Raw genomic sequence first — 22276 nt, 5'->3', positions numbered from 1 at the left:
ATCGCTTGAGATTCCACTTATGTGAAAGTAGGGCTTACTCCTAATTTGTTTTGTTTGTCACTCCCGCTATTTAGGCCAATGCCAAAAGTGTCAGAATCCCTAATTAAGAGACCATTGCGCATTTAAATCCTCACAATATCTTGGTATTGCATTTATGGAAATAAATTCACACAAATTAAGCGACCTGTCATGTCTTTTATATTTTTCTTTGAAATGAACTGAAGCAACCCTTCATAGATGACTAGGAGAACATCCCTTTTATAAAACCTTCTTTAAAAATAAAAAAGTTGATTGCTAACTTTTGTTCCAAATGTTCAGGCGATGTTTAGATTGTGAAGAAGTCAGAATTGCAAAACTATATATATTTTTTCTGTGGAAAATCAAAATAATCTGTCTCCTTGTCCTGTGTGTGTTCTTTGGTCATCTTGGGTTAGTTGATTAATTATTACATTAAAAGATGTAGAAAAATATGTGAATCATCCTAACTTTAACTTTATTACTATGCAATTAGTTCCAGGTTGCTCCCCTCTGGCCCCCTGTTTCTTCTCAGGTTGTGGTCGATGACTTGCAGGCTCTGCTTTGGTTAATTGCTAAAATGATCAATTATAGTTGTGATTGGTGGTTCGCTGTGCATACACCACCTGCATGTCACTCAGCAACCCTGTATCCAAGCGACAATGTTTCTGCAGCACCTGCAGGTTACGGTACTTTTCTACACACAAAGGAGAGACTCACTTCCCATTACAGGTTACCCACAATACAGATCACATTAGTAAGAGAAAATAAGAGCTGTGTGAGTTTTTCTTTTGTACAAAGCAGCAAAAAAGTTGTTGCATTACATCGTACTTCCTGCAGTGTGACTAATGCACATGCTAAAACGATATGTTCATCTCTAAAGACTGCTGGCTGCCACACATTTTAAGTTTTTGGAAATGGCACATCTTATGCAATGCAAGAAAATTAAATGTTGTTTGTCCTCTTTCTCTCCTCTCTTTAGGAACGCACCAGGTCATTTGACAGCTTCAACATGAACACGCTGGAGAGCTCACTGATTGACATCATGAGGGCCGAGCAGGACACCCTGAAAGGTGAAGAAGTCAATCAACAACATGAAACACTAAGCAGACATCTAGCAACACAACCATTTTCATTGTTATACTCTTAAAACAGTAGAGATGTAGTGCACAGAAGCTGTATTTTTCCACTTTTGCAGTCCTACTCAAGGTGTATTTTTAGCACACATGTGATGCACATATGACATTTCCCTTCATAACTAGTACACAGTATTCATCTATGTGTCAACTCACTTAAAGTTAACTTCAGAATATACATTTAAAGCTCCAATATAATGATCAAGCCTCCAAAAATCTCTTTAATAGATTTATATCATAATAATGGTTTTATGGCAACATATATAGTACAATAAAGTTAAATGTAAAATGACCCTTACACTCATAAATGAACATCAAACATATGTGATAAAGATAACTGGGTGTTATGATTGTTTCTTATGGCCAAGCGTCCAGTAGGAGTGTTACGCTTGTTGGTAGAGCTGATAACTGCTCACACACACTTATTCACAATTTAACACTAATTCTTAGCGGAGAAGTTTCACTTCCCCCACAGATCAGATGTCTAGACACTGTGTGGTCTTTAGTGTTGTGATCAACAATAATACAAGAGGTCAACTTACACCTCTGTCTTCCTCTTTCTTCTCTCTCCTTCCCACTCTGAATATATATATATATATTTTGCTCACTTGTGAAAAAAATTAGTGCAAAGAATCTGACCTCTTTTTCTCATGCATTTTGGGAAGGAGACACAGAGAGGATACAGGGCTGATGGAAGCTTAGGCTTTCTATTTAAGAGCGGATTTGTGAGAGAGATGGAAGGACTCCCACTGATCTGAAGTGAAGTTGTTGCCATCATTAGTTTCTAATGATCACAACTGCAGAGCCTCTCACTTTGAAGGATGATAACAATTTTTCTAAGCACAATGAGGCACAGTTGTTTTTGTCCAAAGCGTCTGGCACATTTGTGATGGACACAAATGCATGTTGCTGTTACCTGCACTGCGAACTTGTGGTTGTTTATCTATTAACATCCTGTCAAATCAGAATGAATTCTGAAATGTTTTCCACATATTGCCAGTGAAAAGAAAAATGTGTCAGTAAAAAGGAAACATTTGGCTTGTTTGCAAACAGTGCTCGTAAACTGATGTAGGCTATCAGTGTACCTTTGAACCTTTAAAGAGATATTAGTCTGTTTCCTTTCTGGGTCAGTTTAAGTCACTGTGTTTGGGATTTTTAAAGGTCTGCTGTGTATAGATTTGATGATTACTGTTGTGCATTTCACCACATGTTTATACTCAGTTGGCAGTTTATTTAGTACACCTTGCTAAGTTTAATGCAGTCTAATACGACAGTCCTGCAATAAATTATTTAATAAAGGTTATAATGAGTTTTTGTTGAAGCTGTTTTAGAGAGGTTGTGATTCAGCTCTGGTTGTTTTAGAGGCTGTAGTTTCTTTAAGCACTTTAATGGTTTTCAGAATCAGACAGTACAGTAGTACAGTACCTTATCCATACTGATATAAATGGAGGGGTCAAAATAATAGGAATAGGTACACCGAACTAAAACTAGTTGGCGAATGACCTGCCAATTGAGTGTATATTCTATAACAGAGGTTCTCAATGTTTTCTCTCCTTAAAATAGAGAAACCATTGTGCACCCCCTCATGTACCTTGGAATAATTTGACATCACCTATTTTTTGCTCTTTTATTGTCTTAGTCATGTGAAAGAACAACACAAGAGAAATGTGGTCACAAAGATACAAAATTAACTAATATTGGCTTCCTGTTCACTTCCATTCGATGCAAGTGAAGGGACAAATATTCCATTTACTTCTGGTGACTAAGCAAATATTGCATCTTTGCATAATATGTACTAAACTTTGAACTTTGGTGATGTTGCACTCTCAGCCAGTAGCAAAGAAGTGTACGTGGTTGACTTCACTTGGCACTGCCCACATTCAGCACCAACTTTGCCACAGTGGATGACGGTTCATCCCCTGCCTTCATACACGTTGATATTGCCCTTAGAAAGATATTAGACATGTATTCAACATACTTGCAGATTTATATGGAATCACTATTCCATATATTACAAAGTAGGAGCCAACACTAAACTGGTTGAAAGAGAGAATCATTTATTGGAAATTGGACTCTTCCTGACTTGGATTATTGATTAATAGAGACTAGGCAGCATCTGTTATTGGCTAAATAGTGTTAGGCAACACTGGTCAATGGTGACCTAGAATTGGGTTACTGAATGGAGCAGGTAGCCAGTTTTGTTTATTGTTTCAGAGGGTGTAACTGACAGTAATTATAGATAGCGAGTGCTTGGCTAACAAGACGTACTGTAGCCAATGTTTGGTCGAGAGGGAGTAACTTGTCGGAGTAGTTCTGGTAATGAAAGTTGTTGGAAAGGAAACGTCTTTCAGGATTTAGGTGTAGAGTTTAAGTTGTCAGCCACATTTCTTAGTACTTCATCACACCACAAGGCTTAACACTAGAGACTGACTACGGCACAGACACTTTTTCTGTTAAATGCCAGTTTCCTTTTCTAATTTTTGAACATTTAGATGTTATTGTGCTGAAAATGAAAGTCAAACATAGTGCACACATTACTCCTATTCCCCGGTTTGATCTTATTAAATATATATTCCCATATGAAAGGCACAACCATTGAAAACACACTGACATCCCAGTTTCTTGCCCGCAACAACAAGATGAGTGAAACTCCGAGTTCCAGACACTTTACTCTCACCTCCTATTTATTTCAACCTCACACCCACTGGGCTCAGCCATATCCAGCTGTGATCTAATGTTCTGCTGTCAAACCTTAGTAAATCTTCCCTCAGTATTAAGGGAGGAAGACTGGAAGGTTACCTCATTAGCCACGTTTTGGTGTCTTAGCTCCAGCCATGCTGGCACAGATTCCTGCAACTAGATTAGATCCAAGAGCTTGGCACCTGAAGACAAAACAAGATTTCTTCTAAATTGAAAACCCACAAAGTTCTGCTCCATTAGCAATCAAACCATGTAGGATCTTGAAATTATAGCATATTATTGACTCAAAGTTCCTATAATGGTTGATTGCTTTATCCATTTGTGTCATAGCTCTGTTTATCTCTGTTGGGGAAAGATAGACTTGTCTTCCAGTGTTTATATGATACAGCAAATTAATCTTCTATCTTTTCTTTTTATTCTACATTTCTCCCAATATATTCTAACAGAACATGTTTATCTCTCCTTTCCTCTCATTTGACCTGATCTGTCTTCAGCCATCCTCGTCATATTTGTTCTTTTTTGTACAGTGCTCCATTCTTTTCTGCTTTCACATGATGCATCACGCCATATCAACCCATACTCCTTATCTTTTTTTGTCTTTTAGCTCTTGGCCTGCTGCAAAATATTATCCTGTTTGTTCCTTGTTTTCATAATTATAGTCAATGCTTGTACAGTGCTGTGCCAAGTGGAGCAATGACTTAAGTGAGCCCTTTCTTTTCCCCTCACAGCAAAGTAAAAGAAAAACATAATTACAGCACATTTTGTTTAAGCACCGACTCTTCTCCAGGCTAACTGTCCCTTGCTTCCTCCTGCTCTCTGTCACATAGAATACATACAAGCCTGCACGCACATACATAATAAACACAGACAACATGCATACACATGCACATTTAGATACACATGAGCAGGAGTGCAAATTTCTCATTTCAGCAGAACATATTGAACTAAGTGAGCGCGATGAAGCAAGGGGGAACAGGCGAGACAAAATGTCTACAGTAGAAGTGGCTTTGAATGGCTTCCAGCATTGTCCTGAATGACAGAAAGGATCTCTGTGTTCAGCCACCGCGCGCACACACACACACACACACACACACACACACACACACACACGCCACACCACTGTGTTGGGTGTGATTGTGCACGCATGTGTTTAAACGTTTACTGCACTGTACATGTAGGCAGCCAGCAGCTTGCAAATAAGGTTCACAGAGCGGGCACACACCACCCTGCAGACACACCGGGATGTGGTGTGCTTACGTGCTGGCACGCTTGCTCTTCAGAGACTATTAAAGGCTCTGAAAATCCAATATGACCGGTTGTGCTCAGATGGACTTTGCTTTTGGGTGGTGCACGTATCAGCAGTACATATATTACTAAGCTAAATTACAGAGGGAGATAAACTGTTGAAGTCTGCCGTGCAGTCTGGAGGAATTGAGCTTGTCTGCGTAATCTGGCTTTAGTTGGCACCTTTAATTTTATTTAATTAAACTGAGCACTTTAATAAACGAGTGAAAGTGTATTTTTATGCCGACAATGTCCAGACTGTGATGAATGGGCTTGTATGTATGGAAATCTGTACAGTAGCTCCCAAAGCCCCGGGTGGTCCGTCCTGGTTTCTGTGGTCTACTTCTGTTTTATGTACCACATCTACTGACTACTGTGTGGCTCAATAGGCGAGGTGTGGGGGAGGGGCCAGCAGATTTCCATGTGACCGGGGCATTGGAATGCACCAATCACAGGGCGGTCCGTACCCATACAACAATGGTTGTACTATTTCAGCGCTTTCATCTCATTATCCCTCTGGAGCAAGCGAGCCTTGCATAACTTTGAAGCTTGTTTGGCATCATAACATGTATTTGTGTGGGTGCGGGTGTGTGCGTGCGAGACGGGCCTGGCAAATAGCTCAATGTAAAATGCATGATATGAGGCTGAGAGAGAGGAACACATAGGGAAATGGAGGTCGTTGAGAGGGAGAGGGATGGCCGGTGTCCCACAGATGTATTCTCTAATGAGATTGATGTGTTAGTGTTCTCATATCTGTTATTGCCACAGCATAAACTCTATGAACACTGTTAATGAACTGTCTGAAACACCCAGTGTTCAATATGTTCTTCTGTACAAATCATATTTTCCTTTCCCCTTTATTTTGAATTTGTCCTACATTGCATGCAAAGTTCAAATATTGCAATCAGTAAAGTACATCTCTGCACATGAAGCAATAATCAGAGTATTGTCATGGCCTTATGCCAAATTACAAACTGCTTAACAACAGTGGTGCTATTTCCCCTCAGAATGTTAGTCTATCATTTCTTTTGCTGCCATTTTATGATTTGTACTTAATTGTAGACATGTTTTGTTTAAATCTCAAAATTTTAAATAGGCCTTATAATGGGATATCATCTGGAGGTTCTACAGTCATCACACTAGAGACTCGTGTACTTCCTACTGAAACATAGATTTTTTTATTGTTTTTTTAGGATATGAATCATAGCATAAAAGCTGCCTGATATATTCCGCCTTAAGACTAAAACAGGATGTACAGCTTCTGTTTGCATTAAAAAATCCCTCTGTGTGTCACATGTAGTAATATCTAGGCATCGTCATTTTAAATATTTCTGTCCTGTGTCTCCTTGTGTAGGTCGTCTGGGGTTCCCGCATCCAGGAGGAGACAACCCTCTGCCTCTCAATGGTACGTATTGCAATCTACTCAGGTTTTCAACCACCCACTAACATGACAAATCAGGGAAAAGACATGACCTCCTTGGTGGAGGCATTGATCACTTATCCTCTAAACATAATTTGATGGAATGTCAAGCTGTCATTAATTCTACATTACTCCTCAATCTGAAAATAGTAACAAGCTCATTTTTAGTTCCTGTTCTATAGCTCAGATAAATCATGTCAGTTTGGTATACTATATGAAGTATGATTCACCCTATTTTAGTGACTTTTATGACTCTGAGTTTGTCTTTGTAAATCTCTGTGTAGGTGACTCTAAGCACGGCAGGTGGAGGTAGTTGCCCCGTGCCAGATAACCTTGAGTGTTTGTGCGTAGTGACTGAGGAGCCTCATGTGCCCTTGCTTTCCTGGGATTTAATCCAACCGAAAGTTTTTGTGCCTCTGCTCACTGACCCTGTCTTTGTAAATGTCAACATGAAATGAAAATTTCCACACTCGTCGCTTAAAAGTGGTTTTAACCGACAAGCATTTCTCTTGATGCCCTTTCACTTGGTTATGAACTTCTTTTGGGTGCTTTTCTTCCCTTTGACTGTTGATACTGTTTGGCTCCCCAAATGAAAAGATGGATGAAGTGGGACGTGAACAAAGATGAATAAATTGAGAGGACCTAGTGGTTTGTGACACCAGAGGCCTTTCCACTTTGTGCATCCTTTCCCCTCATGTCTAAGTCCCGCCCACAGGAGATGCAAGCGAAGAAGGCGAGAAAAAGTCGTCCGTCAAATATGACCCGTGACACCCCTTCCTCGCGCTTCTTTACGTCCTGGCAGTTCTATTTGATTACTTTGCTTGTAAACTTTATGTTCACAATTTAGATTCTTAAGCAAAAGTCTAAATGTATCAACAAACAAGCTGTTCAAATATAGGCTGTACCACACCAACCCAAGATATTTCTATTACATTTGTTATCTTTTTTAATCACAATCTTGAGTCACCCTGACTTGTTCGACACTGTAGAATCACACATGTACTTTGTCTCAATATATAGTTGTTTGTAGAAATAAAAAGAAACATTATAGCACAATAAAGACATGAGGAAGCACAGAATGGAGAAATAGGGATGGACTTTAGAATTAAGTTGATGGATTCAGGTAAACAATGAGGTATTAAAATAGCCTTAGCATGGGACTTGACACGTGTGTTAACTTTCTCCTTCTGAGTGCAGGTTTTTTTTAGTGATTTTAGCTGCAACAAAGCAAACCAGGGATGTTGTTGATATGTAGTGTGGACCAATAGGACGCCATGAGCCTCTTATTTTAGGGCTTTCGATGCAAAATGGAAGTCCCTTTTGTAGTTCGAAAGGACAATTTTAATCTAAAGGTGCCCTTCATGCTTGTGTTTCTGAGAAATATGATGCAGATTTTTTAGCCACTGTACTTTGCATATAAAGTTGTGTTGCACGGACTAAAATATGTCTTTAAATTGTATATAAATAATAGCTGTGCCTCTCTCCCGCAGTTGAATAAATCCCTTTGACATGCTGCAGTTTCCACAACAGCAGTTTAATATTCAGCTAGCTCTCCTTTGCCCTTGCACACTCTCACTCCCTTTATCATTGTGTAATTGTGTTGTTGTAGCTTTTGCCTTCTGGTCTTGGGCCAGGATGTAAAACACGAGAGGCCAGTAGTTTCTTCACGAGATCGCTCGGTCACATGGTCAGATCACATGGTCAGGAGCTGTCATCAAGCCCTGAGACAGATGGTGCCAGCGGATAGGCAGGATTCAGAGGTTGCACACCAGCTCTCTCTCTCTGTCTCTCTGTCTCTCTGTCTCTCTCTCTCTCTCGCTCTCTCTCTCTCTCTCTCTCTCTCTCTCTCTCTCTTTGTCTCATAAGCATACACAGATTGCATTCCTCATTCTCTTGATCTCTCTCGCTCACTCTCATTTTCGCTCACCCCCACACATCGTTTTATCAGCTTCTTTCTCCATCTCCTCCAATCTATTTCTCTCTCTCTCTCTCTCTGTCTCTCTCTCTCTCTCTCTCTCTCTCTCTCTCACCACACCACACATCTTTTTATAGCACTCTCTGCTCTCTTTCAATCTGCTTTCCTGTTTCTCTTGCTCTCCTCTCTCTTTCGAGCTCCCTTTGACCTTCCCCCCAGAGTTAATGTCCATCTGGGTTGGAAAGTCCGCTGAGGGAGGCGAGGATTATTGCTCGTGTGTTCTGGCCACTTCTTCATCCTCTTCATGTCCTTACAGTTTTAGATGGGGTCAATGCTTCAGTCTCTCCAGTGTCCACATTATAATTTGTTTCACTACAGCTCTGTGCAAAGAGACATTGTGTCCCAGGAAGCATATTATATTAAATAAGTAAGAAGAGCATCTTGTTGTCTACACATATGACAGTGAACCACATTATGGTCTTATTAATCCTAGATGCTTTATAGACATGTTTGACCAAAAGGTATGGATATGAATTCCATATTTTTGTATAGAGTTATTTAAAATGTGAAACCTCTCTTTCATCAAGGTATAACTGCCATACACTGATTTCAGTTCTGCTCTTAGATTGAATGCGATCTGGTTCTTAAAGAAAATGGTGCTTTCAAAAAATAAGTGGTGAACACTCTTTTCTCGTTCGATCTATCTTCTGCTGTTGCCATGGTCACAGAAGTTTAACAATTATCAAAAACGGAGGAACATAGCCGTGCACGTACATAGCAGTGGCAGCCGCCTTCTCTCCTTGGCGCCAATGTTGCCTTCCTTGGCCGCAGAGCTGCGATTATGTTTACATTGGAAACAATGGGGTTCCAATGGTAACCGCTCACCGACATAGATGCATTTTGTTTCAAAGTGTGAAGCGTGACAGTAGGAGGGCAAATCCCATATTGTGAAATGGCTGGCCATATCCAGAAACACTTGCTGCCCTATTATTACTTTTGGCAGTTTCATTTGGTTTATTGTGGAAGTTATCCACACTAGTACTTCCTCTGCACTTGTAACAGCACCAGACTCTAACAAAACCACCGCCGCTGGGAACGCTTGGGTTATAATGACATACTTAATGAATTTCTGTCTTGTTTCTGTCAGTGAGACAGAGTTGTTATCAGGATTGTTGGTGATCTTGTTCAGTAATAAATGTTGTGAGTTTTCCTTCTTACTATCTAATCACTGTCCCTGATTACCTGTAGTGTGTCACCAGTCCTTGGACAATTTCTTCTTTCCCTTGATATGATTTTTGGTAATGAGAAGGCAGCTAATCTGCATCGTTACACATGATAAAAATACACAGTTGTACTTTTCAGTTAAGTTGCACAACTGTTTAGCCACTGTTTCCTTTTCTTATGTTGTAATCCTAAAGCCTGTATTTTCTTGTGTCACTCTTTACTGCCGTAGGACTTTGTTACCGTTGAGCTGATCTGTCCTTTGTTTTCTTTGGATCATGTCTTTTAACTCTTATTGATAATGCAACACTTTATTTTGAAAGTGCTGTATAAATAACCAGGTCATATGTGTGCATTCCTAAATGTGTCAGACATCTCATTCCTTTTTGGGATTACAGTGAGATAAAATGATTGTCAACATGATTAAGATACAAGCTAAGTATACCACTAAAGCGTCCATTCACAGATCTTCAAAATAAGACATTATCCTTTAAATCTATTCTCTGGTTTCTGTACAGTGGTGACAATTCCACAGGCTTATTATGATTCACAGTCTATTAATAAAATAAAGAGCGGATAGACAATGGAACATCCCTCGATTGTCAAGAAGCACCTGGCACCTTTATTGCTACAGTGTATTATGCACCTTTTTATAATCACCCTCTTCTTTGGTTTGTCCTTACTCCTCATGCAGCCAGGAATTATAGCAGGAGACGAGGTAAAATATAATCATGGGTATATTACTTCACACTCAGCATAAATCCAAATCTGTAGGCTTCAATATTTTGACTGACTTTGTGATGTGAAGCCATGCTGTTATGCTTTGATTGGTTATAAGGCGTTGGTTGTTAACTGAATGCTTGTTAAAGTTTAAAATGAATCTGCGCTTCGTATCCGTACAGTGAAGTGACATGTTTGTCTGCATGATTGTCTTAAGTGTCGAGCCTTGCCATCAGCTTGTGAAGTGATCTTATGCATCTTTCATCCTTTAGTGTGTGTTTCTCTTGTTATGCTTGTTATGACTCTGCTTGCTTTTTTTTCTCATTTCCCCACACGTTTTGCAGGATTATTAAGTCAGACAATAGTGGTTATTGTCACATTAAGTTGGAAGTTAATGAGGCAGAGAGGCGCACAAAGTGCAGTGTGATGTTTACACAAACTGCAACAGAAACGCACTCACACACAGCACATACTGTAAGCTCAGGCTAACGCCCTTGCATAAATCTTTATAAAGCAGCTCAGGGCAGGTTATATAGGAGCAGGAACAGGCCGGATAGGGCTTAGTCTCTACAACACATACACAAACACTTGCACAAACATGCACAGTCCACTGTGAAACTATTTAGACTTGCTCATTGAGAAGATTTCTGCATGCATGTTCACTCCTTCATAGACATACAGTTGTCAGCCGTGTGTTGGTCAGTGCAACAAATAACATGATATTCTTACTTTTCTCATTGTTCAGCCTAATCCTTTTGAAAATGACTCTGATATGTACTTTCAAACTGTGAAATTTTCATTCCACATGTCTGAAATTAACTCATAATCACTGTATTGTTTTGGTTATGCTAATGTTTGTTTTTACTTAAATTGAATAAGACAGTCATGAAATTATTTTCAGTTTAACATTATCCGCTGCTAACCTTTGTGTGCTGTGTTACTTTTAACTCCTGCTTTTGTCTTTTTTGCTTCAGACAGCAGTATTTTTCTAATAATAGTCTTTTAATAGGTTTTGTTGTAGATGTTAAATTAAATTTCACTCATCATAGAAGTAGAAGAGCATAAAAGTCACACAGTGCCGAAGGAAATGGAAATATGCAAGTAATGCATCCTTAATAATGTGCATTGCATGTCTCCAATATGTCTATTATGTCAAATGAAGACTAAAAGAAATATGCTTCTTCCTCTTTTCACCCAGTGCTAGGTGGGCTATTCAGGGCAGTGAAACGTTTGTACAGCTGTTAGTCCCCTCCTGAAACGTAAGTCCAACTTTTCTACCCAGGAAATCAACCTTTTCTCCTCTTCTTCTCTCTCTCTTTCTCTCAGGCCACTCCTCTCTCTTCCCCATGGAGGATGGTTTCCCTGACGATGAGCGTGGTGACCAGGGTCTTGCGGGCCTCGGCTCTCCACACTGCTTCCCACACCAGAACGGAGAGCGTGTTGAACGCTACTCACGCAAGGTCTTTGTGGGAGGACTGCCCCCAGACATAGATGAAGGTAAAGTAGCTACATTTACATCAAAAGGATTTCATTTCTGGGACGTTCAGGGTCATGATTGAAACTTAAAGGAAAGGGAACTTGAGGGCAAGGTTTACCATAAGACCATCAGAAAATTCCACAAGCATCTTTGTACATTGAGGACTTTTCTTTATTATCTTAAAGGTTTTCTTTTAAAATATACTCTGCCAACAAGCATGCGTTCTGTCTGCTTATTTCCAGATGAGATTACAGCCAGTTTCCGGCGTTTTGGACACCTGTTTGTGGACTGGCCTCACAAAGCGGAGAGCAAATCTTATTTTCCACCTAAAGGTTTGTTTTGTCTTGCATTTTTTTCCCCTATTTCTTTCAGGATAGCTGCAATACATTTGAGACATGATCAGTCCCGATTCCTGATCCATAAAGATCCATTTTAGTTATAGTTTCTGTGTGCGAAAAAAGATGCTTTTTGGTAACTGATTTTAATATTCTTTAGTGCAGTCTGGTTTTGTGTGTAGTCGATTATCTGAAGCATTTTGTAACCATGTGTGGACTGTTTGTCTGTTTGCTAATGCTTAAGCCTTCCTGCTGTGAATGTAGAATGTCGTGCTCAGTCAGTAATCGTTGCGCTAAATTCCAACATGACTTTTTGACAATGCACCGCGTCCCCAGCAGCATGAATAACCCAGCTATAATTTGTGTAGGCTACGCCTTCCTGCTGTTCCAGGATGAAAGCTCAGTGCAGGCTTTGATCGATGCCTGCATCGAGGAGGACGGCAAGCTGTACCTGTGTGTGTCCAGCCCCACCATCAAAGACAAGCCGGTCAGTGGGAGCACACACACAAAACACACCCATCTGCTTGCACCCCTTGCTGTTTCCACTGAAACTTGCAGTTCTGACTTTTACTTGACTTTAGAAGCAGCTTGTACTTAAGTGTGCTCAGTGCTGAAACCTGTTGGTTTTATGTGTGACAGGTCCAGATCCGCCCGTGGAACCTGAACGACAGCGATTTTGTGATGGATGGATCTCAGCCTTTGGACCCGAGGAAAACCATCTTTGTGGGAGGGGTCCCTCGTCCTCTCCGTGCAGGTATCCTGCTTTTTTATGTTTGTCTTATTTTAGGGGGGGGGGGCGAATAGTTACAATTTGATGATTTCCATTTGGAGGCTGTCGCACGTAATTCTTTTTTTTTTTTAATAATTCAAAGTTTTTATATCTTTTCATTTTTACAACATACAAATGAACAACAAACAAACCAGACAGGATGGAGGTCATAAAAAATACAATAATAATAGTAAATAAATAAATAAATAAATAAATAAAATAAAACACAAAATCTGAAAATAAATTAACTAAAAACAAGACAGGCATGTTGCACGTAATTCTTCATCTAACAGATCACTGTGGCTGCTATTTGTTGTTTAATTTAAAACTAATCTGCTGATTACACGACTAATAATGAAGGCTACTTTTTTAGAGATGTAATTAACGAAGGTAAATACATTGGCTATTGCCGAAAAAACTGAAAATAATGGTTTGAAAAAAAAGGATAATAACCCAGTAGTACCAAATACCTGTAATGACGTCATCGTAATGATGGGCTTTATTTATATAGCATTTTTTAAAATTGTTTTTGAAAAGTACTTCAGAGACATAATAACAGATACACATACATAGAAAAACATATAAAAGACAACAAATCAATATCTGAAAATGTCAGTTCACCCTATAAAACATATCTTTCGACTGAGAAGTGTTCTGTCTGTCCTCCGATTTTTATTTTTTCAGAACTACGAACAACGACCCATCTAGACGCAACAAATACCACTGTACATTTAAAAAACAGCAAAGCGACTGTCTCCATCAATAGTTTTATTGTTTTCCTGCTTTTATTAAGATATTTATACTCAAACAATGAATCAATGATCAAAAAAGCAAAACATGATTCGATGATCAGTTGAATGACCCATCAGATTAGATTATATAAATCGGAGTTAGCGACACCTCTATCTCTTTATATAAGACCCTTTTTCCATCAGGTGAATCAACAACAAATGAGCGTTTGTAATGACAACTCTTTTATTTGATGTGTGGTGCTTGTTATTGTCTGTTATTTATTAAAGGCCTTTCTGCCTTTTCATTCTGTCTCTGCATTTGATCCTTTTGCATATATTTGCACTGTAAATCACAAATAGGCAACACTAAAGTAGCCCTCCTTCACTTCCCATGCTTCATTTTCTTTCACAAATCTTTGAAATGCCAGCTGTAAAGAAAATCCTCCTTCCTGTAAGACATAGCAATGTGATCAGCTTGTGTTCATAATAAACATAAGAGCTGCTAGAGCTGAGAGAGGCGCTGTGCTGCTGAGACGGGCTTTGACCTACACCGGACCCGTCAGGAAGCACCGTCTTTGGCACGCTGTGCTGAGTAGAATATTAAATTCCTTTTTATCCTGAGAGCACTGTGTGTTCATGTTATCTGCACCGCTGCTAGCTGTGTTTTAGACTACTGCATTGTAGTTGTGGACCTGACCAAGGTCATAAGGCCCTGTGGTGCATTACATGTTTTATGACCCCGTTTAATATTTGGGTCTAAATTAACATGCATATTGGGGTAAAAAAAAAAACCCTGCCAATTGACATTTTTATGTTTTTACAAGTATAACTGCCTTGTAAATTTGCAAGGTTATCTCCCCCCAATTTGCATATTTAACTGCTGTTAATAACAACAATAAAAACTGTAAATAATTTGGGATTTATTGCAGCCATTTTAGCAGCTGACATTGCTCTCACATTTGCCCCGTCAAACTCTGCTGGACTTTAATCCATCTGTGTTGACGGCTTTAAGCTCTCAGATCAACAACCCTCATCAGCTCCGTGTGTGTTTGTGTTCACTGGCTACATGGGCACAAGTTCATGTATTAAGCCTGTGTATGTGTGCGCATGTAGTCATGTAGTTTATTGTGTTCATGTCTTTTGCTTCTGTGCGTCAAACTGTGAATATTCAGTTTCTTTCTCCTCCTTTACAGTGGAGCTAGCCATGATCATGGACCGCCTGTATGGTGGGGTTTGCTACGCTGGCATCGACACAGACCCTGAGCTGAAGTACCCCAAGGGAGCAGGGCGGGTCGCCTTCTCTAATCAGCAGAGCTACATTGCTGCTATCAGTGCTCGCTTTGTACAGCTGCAGCATGGAGAAATCGATAAACGGGTGAGTGGAAAGAAAAGAGAGCTCAGTGTTTTTTGCTCTCCTCTCTCCAGGCCCCTTTCTTTCTTCATTTGTCTCCCCACACTTCACTTCCTGTTCTGTTTTTCTCAGACACTCACCTTTGCCCCTTTTCTTAGAGATAGAAAGTCTTACTGTATTTTCTTTCAGAGTGAAAAATGCTGCACTTTACTATGCAGTTTTTGCTTATTATTAGAGAATGTGTAGCAGGGAAACACTTTGTAGGGATATGTTTCTTTATCTAAACAAATAATCCTTTTTTGTTTCTGAGGAAGGATACACTCACACAGTGTACAGTTGTGTGATGCATTTATACTTTCAAGCTTAGGCTATCAATGGCTTCCCACTGTTGTCAGCAGACAAGGAATTACAGTTGCACAGCTTACTGCGGCCTGTAACTGACTCGCATATTATTCACATTTGCACAATAGAGGTGAGTGAACAAGATAACATGAGCAGAGATCTAGAAATATCTAGTGAAGAGAAAACATCATAATATGAAAAAGTGGAATAATAGTACGCTGCTTTCTCATTTGCATAATTGCTGTGCAAATTTTGCAGACGGAGTGCCTCAGTGACTTGCTAATAGCACCATCCCTCATCACAGAGCAGTTGTAAAAGCAATTGAATGGTGTACAGTATGGTCTGGAGAGGGAGTTTGAAATCTACAAATTTTTACATTTGGAGGCTGTCGCATGTAATTTTTTATCTTAACAGATCACTGTGGCTGCTGTTTCTTGTTTCATTTAAAACTAGTCTGCTGACTACAGCACTAATAATGAAGGCTACATTTTAGAGATGTAATTAAAGAAGGTGCCGTAAATACATTGGCTATTGCCGAAAAAATAGACCATGAATAGATCGAAAATGTGTTTAATTGAAAATCTAAAAGATTATAACATTAATAAACAAATACCTGTCATGATAATCATAATAATGAGCTTTATTTATATAGAATTTTTAAAAATTGTTTTTGAAAAGTACTTTTCAGACATAAAAACAGATACACATACATAGAAAAACATAAAGACAACAAATCAATATGTAAAAAGGACAAATCACCCCATGATACATATCTTTCAATTTCTGCCTTTTCTTGAAAATAATGGAACTACATTGCAAGTGGCACTTTGGTTGTGGCGTTTAAAGCACCAAAAATACATATGAAAATCTCAACCGCAATGTCTCTTTCCAGAAATCATGACCTGGGGCCTATAAATCAGGGGTCAGCAACCTGCGGCTCTTCAGGCCTTCGGCAGTGGCTCCATGAGGCTGTGACAACATTTTTAAATGAGATGTTATTTCTTTTTTTCCTCATTTATCATTTGTGAAGGCCCAAAGCAGTTATTATTCTTCACATGTATAAATGTGTAGCTTATTTACGGCATTGAAAAAATGTTTTAACATTTTAGTCGACTTAAGTTTGCCTTGAACTTTACATTTTGCCAACTTCAAGTCTAGTTTTTGGTTCCCTTAGCTTTGGTTCCTTAGCTTTCAGTTCCAAACCTCCTGAGATATTTCATCAGTGTCCAGACTCTCATTTGCAATTGGGTCCTTGCTGCATTCTGACAAAATCATATTAATAAATGCTCATGCTATGAGTAATGTTGGTAGGTTAATTTAGACTTAGTAGGCTGGCTCTCTTGTTAGTAAAGGTTGCTGACCGCCGCTCTAGATAATCTACAGACATGTTTTTAGAAACGATTTGGTAACGCTTTATATTAAGGTCCTTGTAGTAACCATTAATTAACAAGTAATATGGCCCTTGTAAGTCCTTACAAGATGCTTATTAACATTATTGTGTGTTTATAAGCTTATATAAGTGTTAATAATGGCATTACAAACATCCATGACTCACCCATTATGTCTTTGCCATGCCTTTATTAATCTTATTTTGTTTGCTTATTGATATTAAAATATACTTTATTGCTCATCTATTATAAGTTAACTATAAGTTAACTATGCTTTTTGCAACTACCGGATCTAAAGCGAGAACAATGCCTTATTACTTGTTAATTAATGGTTATTAAGGACCTTATTATAAAGCATTACCAACGATTTTCTTTCTACCATAGTTCTTACTCTATGCCTAACGGAGAGAGGGAGAGAGGGAGACAGCAGCAGTATGGATACAGACATTGTAAAGGGAATAATATTGCTATATTAATATGATTCCCGCTTGTGATTGCAGGTGGAAGTGAAGCCATACGTGCTGGATGACCAGCTGTGCGATGAGTGCCAGGGAACTCGCTGCGGTGGGAAGTTTGCACCGTTCTTCTGCGCTAACGTCACCTGTCTGCAGTACTACTGCGAGTACTGCTGGGCGGCCATCCACTCGCGCGCCGGACGAGAGTTTCACAAACCCCTGGTGAAGGAAGGAGGCGACAGACCCCGTCACATCTCCTTCCGCTGGAACTGAGCGGACGACAGAGAGGGAGAGGCAACAGGGGAGCAGGAGGGCAGGTAGTGCAGGAGTCGCAAATCATTGTACAAATAAATGCACTTTTCTGTTGCTGGTTCCTTTTTGCTCTAATTTCACTGAACCTTTTTCTCATTTTTTTAAGTTAATATATATCTATATTTTGAAGATAGAAAAGAAAAACTGGAATTATATCCAAATATGTCCAGCAAGGAAAAAAGATGTGTAACATAATTTTATTTATGCGTTTGATTTTTTGAAATATTTTTATTAGTTGAGAAAAAAATAAATATATAGGAAAGTTTGAGGTGTGATATGGTACTCTGCTATTCAATTGGCATATTTTTTCTAAACGATGTATTTGATTTTGATACGAGAGACCCCAAACAATACACTTCATTTGACATTTAATTGACTTGTTTTGTAGCAGAGCGATTGTTTTTTAGTTGAGTCTCCAGAGCAAATGCTGTTGAAACAGCATCTCATTGGCTATTTATTTCTGAGAGGTGTGGCTAAATTCTCTATTGGCACAAGAGGCTCCAGAGCAAATGTGGATTGAAAAAGGTGTTGCTAAAGAAGAGTGCACTTATTTCCAGTTGTTAAAGAGTGCAGATACAGTATATGAGACCCTTAGTAGTTAACCAAAGCTGAATCTTGATTAACTTTGAAGAACAGAGAGGGCCCACTGCAGAACGAACCAGATTCTTTTCCCTCCCATATCAAAAATGTTCGAACCTCTCTTTTTATGATTTCTGACATCTTACAAATATTTTGATGTTACTTGAAAAATCGCGAAACGAAAAATTTTAGCAACACATATTTGGGTTTTGATCTCCATTTTGACATGCAAAAACTAATACCTCAAACTCAGCTGCTAATGTGCCGAATACAGTTTAAAAAAAAAAGAAAGGAAGAAAAAAAAGCAAGAAAGAAAACATCACCCGCTCGTGTTCTCCTTTCCTTAGAACTATAATCAAAGGGAAGTGATGCAACAGGCAGAGTGTGATGCGACTGGCACAGTTTTGTACTCACTTGCTTCATCACCTCCTTATTTTTGTAATCAAACCCAGGGTTGTGCTAGGGACAGAGCAGAGCGACGTACAGTATACAGTGTATTAGGGGAATGTATGGCGGAGGGAGGCTATAGCAGACAGACAGGCTTACTGGTGAAGAGATAAGTCCGGCCCCACCCCCCCCCTCCTCATGTCTGCCTGCGGCCTCTGCTGCTAAGCTAGCAGCTAACAGAGGGTCGGGCCTCATTCACGGATCAAACCGGCTTTCTGTGGTCACACAGCGGGGGGTTTGATCCAGATCTTTCAGGACTGAGGTTAAAGGTAACTCCTTGAGAGAAAGATGGTCAAGCGGCCACCTTTTTATTGCAGTTTCTACGGGGCTACCACCAAATGGGAAATGCCTGTCCTTTGTTCGTTTTTTTGTGCAATTCTCCCGAGTCTTTAATGAAAAGTTTGCATCCGAGAGTCAGCTACATTTAATGAAAGAAGCAATTAAAAAGTTCATCTGATTTCCCAATCGTCAGCACACATTTGAGTCATGGAGGGATCTGCCCTTTCGGCGAACCCTCTATCCTTTCTCCTGCTAAGCTAATCCAACTCAGCATCCAGTGTTTTTGAAGCATAAATGAAGATAGTCTCTGCAGTGTGCTCTACTACTACACACTTGTGACCCACATGCAGTTTGTCGGTTGTACCCAGTGGCTTTTGGGAACCAAAGATGGCTGTGCAGTAGTGGGTCATACTGTAGCTCATTTCTTATTTAGGTTTTTATTCTTCTTTTTTTTCCTTTGTCATTTCTTCAAGGACGTTCTTTCATATATATTTTTTTAAAAATTCTGTCACTTCTACCCAGTTTTGCTTAACTGTCAAGCCCAGCAAACCAAAGATTGGCCTTGAACATAATATATTTATATATCTATATTTGACAGTGCAGTCAAAACCCATTAGAACACCAGTGGAAAAACAACAGGGCTTGCAGACACACACACACACACACACACACACACACACACACACACACACACACACGTACACACACGTACACACATGTTCACACACACACAAGGCCTCACACTCTCCATCGCTCAAAATGGAAGTGCACGCTGGTAGGCACTAGTTGTTTTTATCTCTGCGGAAAGTTTAACATTAAGTGCACATACACAAAACAAAAGTAAAACTAATCGTCACATTCGTTTGAAGTCACTCAGTGGTAACCTACTAGCCGAGCATTTAAATATGTCAGGGAGTTAGTACAGAAACTTGATTATACACACTAGTGAGAAACGTATCCTCATATCGGCGTGGTGTCGTTGCACCAGTTTTGCACCCTGGACATTAGTTTTGTGGGTGTGGTGGGTGAGCATTTTAGAAGTTAAAACACTTTGTGAAGAATTTGCTGTTAAATGAGATGAAAAAAAAAGATTATTTTATACATGGCCTGCTGATTTTTGGTACAGTGTTTTCTAGCTAAATTATTTTGTCATGCACATATAAACATTTATTATGCACTACTTTTCTAAATATTTTTTCTTTTTCCAACAGTCATTTTAGGCACATTTTTCACAAATGGGGAAACTCCTTTTTGCAATACCTCAATTTTTCACATTGTGAAAGGTAGCTTTTGTACTTTTGTTACTGAGAGATCTGCATATATGGAAATGTTCATTTTAAGAAAAAAAGTTGAGTGATTTCAATATATATTATTTTCAATTATGCTTTTTATACATTTCAGTGCTGAGGAAACTTTACAACTAAGTGCGCACTTGTGTTGATGCGACTTCAGATCTGCAGAGGAGAGACCAAAGTGTATTGCTCTCTTGGTCTTCGCTTTTCGTACACTAGATGTTTCCAGTAAATCTGGTCAATAACAGCATGGCGAGAATTTAAAAGAAAAAAGAAAAAAAAAACAAGTTGTAATTTGAAATTGATGTTAATGTCTCTAAACATGGCTATACTAGTTGGAAAATGGTAACTTCTGTCTTGGTTTCCTCTCCATAGATGGAGTATAACTTATTATAAGGAGAATGCAAAATTCGGTTCACGCTTAACGCTGAATCTCGTATCACAAGAATGGATGTTTGGTGTTTAGATATTTTAATATTTCAAAAAAAAAGTATATATATATTCTTGAACTTGCCAACTAGCACCTATTGTAATCCTTAGCATGCATGACAAAAAAGAGAAAATGACAAGTACATGAATTAGCTATTAAAATTAATTGTTGTGGTGTGCACCAAATGTTTCTCAACTATTAAGTTGTTAAGGACACCCCAAACCCACTCTCACCTCACCTCACCTCACCCCCTGCCCCTTCTCCCCTCCCCACGTGTTGATCTCCTCGCTTCCCCATTCGCAGACCTCTGCAGGATGCACATGACAGAGAGATAAGACGAGAAACAAGACAGAAACTTAACTTTAAATCGATATTGGCAGTGCAGGACTTTGAGCATCCTTATAGAACACTGTTTAAAAAGACTTGAGAACTCATCCCCGCTGTCTGTCGAGGTGATCTTATATAGACCTATCTGGAGGAAGGGGAGCTTAAAGACTTGAATGTGGTAAATGTTGCAAGTTAACTTCAAGTTGTTATGTGCAATACTTCTTTTGAACCTTTTTCCAGATAAAGACTCTTTGCAATGTAATTCTTTAATGCCATTTTTAATTGCAGACATTTAATTAAAGAAGATGTTAATATGTTTTTCACAGTCATTTTCTACTGTTATTGTAATCCTTTTCATGCTGGTGTTTGTAAAAAAGAAAAGAAATCAAACTATTTGTACTAATATAAATAATTGAAGTTATTTTTAAAACATTAAAGGTTTTGTGCTCATTTGCTTATTTTGTTTATTTTAAGCTACTGTGATTGATTGCATTGTAATTATTAGGTCAACAATGTATTTAGCTGTTTATTGGTATATTTTTAATTGGAATGTATAATTGATTTTTATAATTTTGATCAGATTTTTGTTATATTTTTGAGGTGAAGCTTTTAATATGTTAAAGTGTCTAGTTTTTACTAATTGCTATATTGTGCTCCACAATATATGGTTCACATTTTCTGAAGGAAAATAAATATTTAAATATTTGTCTGTTAATGATGTTACTTAATGGCAAGATTTCAATAGTTTTTAACTGTGTATGGGAAGGTTGTTGTATTTATTAATAGCATTTTTTACTTAAGATATCACCTTAATTTTTATTGTCATTTCACTTTATAAGTTCCTATTTTTGTATTTTCCTTTCTAATTAAGTTATGTAATACGGATATGTCCATATTTCTAGGAGTTGGTCTGTAGAAGTGCTAGTGAAACGAAAAAGAAAAATCTAATGTTATTTAATTGTTTGCAGCCAACTATTTATAACAGTATGCATAATTTTTAAATATTTGTAATGTGAAATGTTGAATGAAATAAATCTTAACTGTGATGAAAATATGTGCATGGTGTGCTTATTTATTTGAAATCATGGGATATTCTCACTAACTACTGGACGACTCTGCCATCTTTCAGTATTGTAATCACACTCTCACTAGTGTTTGATTACCATGTGAATAAGCGATCCATCTTAAGAGCCTGTACCAATAGGCTAAAGGGATGATTCACCACTTTGTACCTGTGAACTGTTTTTTGTCATCGTATACTATCACATTTTTATGACATACTAAACCATAACATTTTTGACTAGATTTTTATTGAATTCTATACTGTGACATTTTTAAAATCATAATTTTA

The 22276-nt window shown here is 38.6% G+C and overlaps 1 protein-coding gene across 2 annotated transcripts in view; it reads left to right on the top strand.

The window, feature by feature from the left end:
* The window catches only part of cpeb4b (cytoplasmic polyadenylation element binding protein 4b), a 35214-nt gene extending 13235 nt beyond the window's left edge, over positions 1 to 21979 (top strand). Inside the window, exons 3-11 of one of the 2 annotated variants that reach the window (XM_059351168.1) lie at positions 998 to 1088; positions 6490 to 6540; positions 10386 to 10409; positions 11738 to 11908; positions 12131 to 12220; positions 12592 to 12710; positions 12863 to 12977; positions 14917 to 15098; positions 17305 to 21979. In XM_059351168.1, coding sequence (XP_059207151.1) covers positions 998 to 1088; positions 6490 to 6540; positions 10386 to 10409; positions 11738 to 11908; positions 12131 to 12220; positions 12592 to 12710; positions 12863 to 12977; positions 14917 to 15098; positions 17305 to 17532 — 1071 coding nt within the window. In that variant the 3' untranslated portion in view covers positions 17533 to 21979. The remainder of the gene's footprint in view (positions 1 to 997; positions 1089 to 6489; positions 6541 to 10385; positions 10410 to 11737; positions 11909 to 12130; positions 12221 to 12591; positions 12711 to 12862; positions 12978 to 14916; positions 15099 to 17304) is intronic. The other variant, XM_059351169.1, reaches the window with a different exon arrangement.
* The last annotated feature ends 297 nt before the right edge of the window (positions 21980 to 22276 follow it).

The sequence above is a fragment of the Centropristis striata genome, chromosome 15 (assembly GCF_030273125.1).
Source record: "Centropristis striata isolate RG_2023a ecotype Rhode Island chromosome 15, C.striata_1.0, whole genome shotgun sequence".
Classification (NCBI taxonomy): Eukaryota; Metazoa; Chordata; class Actinopteri; order Perciformes; family Serranidae; genus Centropristis; species Centropristis striata.
This window is presented reverse-complemented; position numbering and strand designations above follow the sequence as displayed.